General features: G+C 42.1%; 1 protein-coding gene across 1 annotated transcript in view; it reads right to left on the bottom strand.

Moving 5' to 3' along the window:
• The window catches only part of GKN1 (gastrokine 1), a 5,448-nt gene extending 420 nt beyond the window's left edge, over nt 1-5,028 (bottom strand). The window contains exons 1-6 of the mRNA XM_077915701.1: nt 4,925-5,028; nt 3,151-3,204; nt 2,923-3,060; nt 1,680-1,790; nt 652-799; nt 1-11 (exon numbers count right to left, since the gene is read on the bottom strand). The exon at nt 1-11 is cut by the window's left edge and continues 420 nt beyond it. Coding sequence (XP_077771827.1) covers nt 1-11; nt 652-799; nt 1,680-1,790; nt 2,923-3,060; nt 3,151-3,204; nt 4,925-4,936 — 474 coding nt within the window. The 5' untranslated portion in view covers nt 4,937-5,028. The remainder of the gene's footprint in view (nt 12-651; nt 800-1,679; nt 1,791-2,922; nt 3,061-3,150; nt 3,205-4,924) is intronic.
• Nucleotides 5,029-5,791: the final 763 nt, after the last annotated feature.

The raw sequence follows: 5,791 nt of genomic DNA, 5'->3' as shown, positions 1-5,791 counted from the left end.
CAGGCTTGCTCCTGATAAAAAGAAAAGAAGAAACTGGTATTAATATCTTTTCAAAAATTCTTCTTTTTTTTTTTTTTAGTGTCACACAGTTTCCAAACTAGCTATGCACTAATTTCAAGATCAGTCTGTCTCACTCTGTCTAGCCAACTATCTAGACTAAATCAATCAACTCAGACATCTAGAAAGCTGCTGTTATATTAGGTAGGTGGATACTCTGTTTTTGTGAAAGTTGTTCTTTGAAGGGGCAGAAATTAAATGATTGAGCTGTAAAAAGTCAGTAAATTCTATTGGCATCCTCTTTGTCCCTTAGCAATTCATGCATTCCTTTAAATATCTCTTGCAGTGACTCCCGATCCACTCTTGAAAGGCAGGATTTCCCAAAGGTGAAGTGCGCAGAATCCAAAGCCAGAGCGCTTGGAACTGACCCAAACAAGGGACTTGTGACCTCTCCTGTGCCTCAGTTTCCTCATCCAGGAAGTGAGAATAATAATAACCTATCATGTAAGACTGCCGGCAAGAGCTACTAATTTAAACACACTTTAAGCACAGAGCAAATGCTGAGTAATTGGCATCTCCTGTGGACATGCCTGAGAATAGTCTGACGACTCCGGCAGCAATAGCCTGGTGTACACCATCCAACAGCTTACTCACCTTCAATCTCCTCGGCCATGTATGTTGGAATCCCCCTGCACATGTTAGCGATGGGTTTTCCTAATTTGTTTAGGTCTTTGACTTCTTCAGGGTTAACTGAGTACATCAGGCCCTTGGGAGGTGGTCCTTCTGGTCCTTTTCCCTGAAGCTGAGGGTGGAAAGGAAGAGAGAGAATGAAGGTCCAGCCCAGTGGTTTTTTGAATGAGGACTGGGTATGCCAGGCCAGCAGGGGGTATTGCTTGGCCACAGGTCTTTTCATAATCAGCATCAACCCTGTATATCTCAGAATTTCTGTGTCCCAAAAGATTTAGCCCATGTGAAACCTCAGCTTCTCATAAAAAGCAGAAGTCTGAGGCTAAATTTATTCTGAAGCTTCGACCTCATTCAGTCATTTTGTATTTCTTGGATTGAGCTGTATAATAACCAGTTTCTGAGAATGGGGTTTATTTTCTCTACCTGGTTGATGAAAGATGCCTATTTATCAGTTACAGAAATATGAACTCAGACAAACATTTTAAAAAGCAATGGGTCTTCTCTCTCCGCACCCAACTAGGGTTGCCAGATAAAATACAGGACACTCAGTTACATTTGAATTTTAGATAAACAAATCATTTTTTTGTGTGTGTGTATGTGTGTAAGTGTGTCCTAAATATCGCCTAGGGCACACTTTATGCTAAAATAATCTTCCCATCATTTATCTGAAACTCAAACTTAACTGGGTATCCTCTATTTTTATTTCTAAATCGAATAACCCCAACCCAATTTCCATGGTGAAATGCACTTGGAGAAGTGTAGACAGCTCCCACTGGCTCGAGCAGAGCTTTGATCCCCAGCAGTAAGGAAGGTGTGAGCCACAGCGTGGAGTGTGGTGGCAGCTTCCTTGTCTCAGGCAATCAGCAGTTCCTCTTCTCTTTTCGTGGTGCACATTACAACATACTGTGGTCAAGAGGAATTGACTGTGACCTCATTATTTATTGGCAATCCTAAGGCCTCCCTCGAGCCAAATTAAAAAGGGCTTTTATTTGTACCTTCTTTTCCTTGACCAGCGTGTCAAGAGTCTGAAGAGAGGGCATGACATTCTTGTTCATTCTGTGCACAATGCATTTCTTCTTGCCAAAGAGTCTGATTGCAGCAAGGTCCTGTTAAAGAAGATGGTAGAGCGTAGGAAGTAGGTTCCCCAAGGAGCTTTTCTTACCAGAAATCAGTCTGGGCAGCAGAGGTAAAGGACACTCCAAGATTGTAATGAACTCAGCTAAGAGCACCCGACCGGGCCCAGGTCTGCAATCATACCTATTGCTAACATCTCTAAGGATGGACTACAAACTTCTTGAGGGCAGAGACCTAGAGTCTAATTCGTTGCTTCATCTTCAGGTGCTAGCATGGAGTCACTCCCCACATGTCTGTTTTGCTGAAATAAACGTGAAATTGCTATCACATTTTGATCTCATTTGATCTTTGCAACATTTCAAGGAGGCAGGTAAGACAGGGATTGGTTTTCTAATTGATCACATGATGAAACGGAAATGATAAAGAGTTGCCTTTTTCAAAGTACAAAGTTTGCTAAATGAAAAGCTAGTGCCTGCAGAGTTGGGTCTCCTAACCAGAGCCAACTGTTGTTTTTGTTTGGTTTTGGTTTTTGCTTCTCTGACCAATTAATAATGACAATATTTCCTTTGGTTGTTTTTTTTTTTTTTTTGAATTACAGGTGAAATGTCCATTTCTGTCTTTTCAGAAGGAAATTGAAGATAGGTTGAGATAGGCCGCAGTGATTTTTGTGCAGGTCTCTCCTCGTTACTGAGGGTGTATCTGCAGGGAAAGCCAAAGGATGTTCATATTTGCCCAACAGCCCCACAATCGCTTGGAATTAGTGGATTCTAATTAGTGTTGAATGGTTTGAATTTTAGCTGATTGTGGGAAACATTGAAAGGGTTATATCTAGGGAGTGAAACCAGGTGGCCAAAATAGGCAATCTGACTTACAACTCCATGCTTATTATGTGCAGTCAGAAATCATTTATTTTTAATTCTTTTATGATTAGCAGACATTTTTATGGTTGTTAATAAAAAAAAAGAACTATCAGGGCACTTGGGTGGCTCAGTGGTTGAGCGTCTGCCCTTGGCTCAAATTGTGACCCCGGGGTCCTGGGATCGAGTCCCGCTCCTCCCTCTGCCTGTGTCTCTGCCTCTCTCTCTGTGTCTCTCATGAATGAATAAATAAAACCTTAAAAAAATCATATTAGTAGAGCATGGACATTGCGTGTTGGCTACCTACAGTGTTGTAGTCCCACAGGGTATTCCAAGAGTCCCATCCGTTGTTATTGTCCACATTGGCCACATTATGCTCATTGTTGACGCTCACGGACTGTTGCCCACTTGCACCGCTGTTGCTGTTCCCGCCAATGTTGATTTCCTGGAATTTATGAGAAATTGACAGTGATTTAATACCACATTTCTTTGCAAATGCATTTGGGCAATACACTTTAAAAAGTTTAATACTTACGGAGGAAGCAAGGGCTGGGGTCAGGAAGACTCCAAGAAGTCCAGCGAAGACAATCTAGAAGATCGTAAGTAACACGGGTCTACTATCACTTGGAAAACAGTGTCCTCTTCTTTCTCAACCAGACCTTACAAAAATTACTAATTTAACCCCTCTGTTAAGTGGTCTGTCTTTTCTTCTTTGACCTTGTATTTTTTTTTTCAGTCACAGAAAGTTTCAATGATAATGCAAGACGGTATAGTTCAATTACTTGAAATAATCATGTTATTATGGTTTATAGTTTTAGAATTGTTAATGTAGCTCTTATGAAAAACCCCTGTCCTATCAGTATATTGAAGGACACATTTGAAAATGAATAGCATCCATGGATATAGGTTCTGAGAATTACGTCCAAAAATGATTTGATTTTCTTATTTGATCTGGGATGCTTTCATTCCTCCAAGGACTTCCTAATTTAGAAAAGTACTCTTTTTATCTTAAAAAAAATTTTCCCCCCCAAGCAATGGATTAATAAGCAGACTGGCTGCTGCTGCCAAGAGACTGAGGGTGGAGAGGTCTGGCTGTTGAGTGTGGCTGGCACAGACGAAGTGTGTAACTGTCCCAGGGTACCTGGGTTAGTCCTTTGTCATTGGGTACGTGACCTTAGTTACCAGAACACAGAGCTTTCTGTAGATGCCCGATTCTGAGTACCTATTCTCATTTCCTTGGCCTGGGACAAAATGGTTTGAGATCTGCCCTGGAGATTCAAGGTAATTCTTTTATTTGCTTAATTTTTCTCCTGATAGCTTAAGAAGGAGGTAAAAATTAGGCTCCTAAACAGTGAGAGGTGGTGGGAATTTTAGAGATCTACTAGTTCAGGGCAATCCTTTCATATGTGAGGGAATTGAGCTCCAGATGTTAAATGACGGGGCCAAGGTTATATTGGATCAGATTCGACCCCTTGTTCACAGCAGAACTCTGAGGGGACACCGTCTCTGACCTGGGTTTGGAGTTCCTTTTTTTTCTTTTTTTCTTTTTTTTTTTTTTTAAACCATGCTGCTATTAGAACGTATTTCTAGATAATCATTTTACAATTGCAATTCCACTCTGAGGCAGAGGCTGCTGGAATATGTGTTTAGTATGTTAAAGCATGAAAACATTCATCAGATTTCTATCCCCTGCGACACACAGTACCACCAGTTACTTTGGTGGAGTTTTGTGCTCTACCTACCACACTCTCAGCCTTTTATCTGGAGCCACAGGTGAGAAGCTGCTCTGGCTTCACGCATCAGGTGTTTTTGTGGATAAATGACTGTGGTCAGGGTTCCAGCAAGCCATTCTTACTTGGAGATCCAGTTCACAGCAGAGAACATGACAGTAGGTCTCTCACCCATTTAATTGGGGTACTAAGCTTCTCATCTTACCTGAACATGCTCAGGAATTTTGGTCAAAAGGGGGATTCAAGAATGTGGAGAAAGTTTGGGCATTTTCTATGGCCAAAGGACTGCCTGCTTTGTGACCAGCCCTGAATCAGAAGGCCAGGAAGGTAATTTTATTTAGCTAGCACGGTATACAATGCTCAGACAGCTCTCTACTGCCAGCATAGCTACCATTGTCCGCTGAGATGCTTATAATCGCCACGGTTCAATGACATGAAAGGAGATTTTTTTTAAAACAAAATTTCCATGATGGTGAGATTATCCTAAGAAACAGACTCCCGCACCTCCCCCCCCTTAGTTCAGAATGTTAACAGTCTCTAATCATAAGAGAATACATTCAAAAGGAATCGTCTACTCACTGTGAGCTTCATCTTGGCTTCACCAGAGCAATGGAGTAGAAGAGGAGGCCGGCATGAGCTCAGACAAGAACTCTTCTCATATTTGTACTTAACCAGCTTTACTTAAAAGAGGTGTGACTAGGGTGGGCCCAAGATTTATCTTTCTCCATTTTCCATATCAGTGCCATGATCCAGCATAGCAGGAAGCTTGCGGAATATCTAGCTAGTTGGCAAGGCACCTCGACATGGAGCCGAGCTGACTCATCACTGTTGAAGTTGAAGATATCACAGCAAACTCAATATGATCTATGATAACTTCTGGTCCAACTGAGGCTGTGGGTGTGGGTATTTTAAGTATTGATGTCACTCAGAGTCACAAGAAGAATAATCCCTAAAATCAAACAAGACTGTAGATGAGAAACTGTGGACATGCTGGGGCCCTGCAGATAGCAGCTCCTGTAAGGACGTGGGAATGGTTTCCTCTTCGTACCTTTCCTGAACCCACCTCGATGACTTAGCTTAGGCTAAACACGTTCTGTTAGTGCCTCCCAGCACACCCATATCCTTTGCTGTACTGTTGAGCTCTCCCGGGGGTACCTTGAACCATGCATAGTACATAGAGAGAAAACCTGGGACCCATTTCAGCAGTGTCTTCTCGCCACCACATCCAGGCCCTTCCTAAAGCATGCTCCATCTTGTCTCAGAATGGCCTCTCAACTCTGGTCTCGCCCATAGCTTCTTTCACCAGAACTTTAATAATAATCATGTGATGGATCACTCTGGTGACCCATCTGCCATATTCCAGCACATTTTTCCTAAGGTGAGCTTCCTGAAGTACATATATATACAAACACAACCCAACTGTGCTTAGAGATGTTCACTGGCAGC

This window comes from Canis aureus, chromosome 11, assembly GCF_053574225.1.
Source record: "Canis aureus isolate CA01 chromosome 11, VMU_Caureus_v.1.0, whole genome shotgun sequence".
Lineage (NCBI taxonomy): Eukaryota > Metazoa > Chordata > Mammalia > Carnivora > Canidae > Canis > Canis aureus.
Note: the sequence above shows the minus strand (reverse complement) of the source record. Positions and strands in the feature narration are given on the sequence as shown.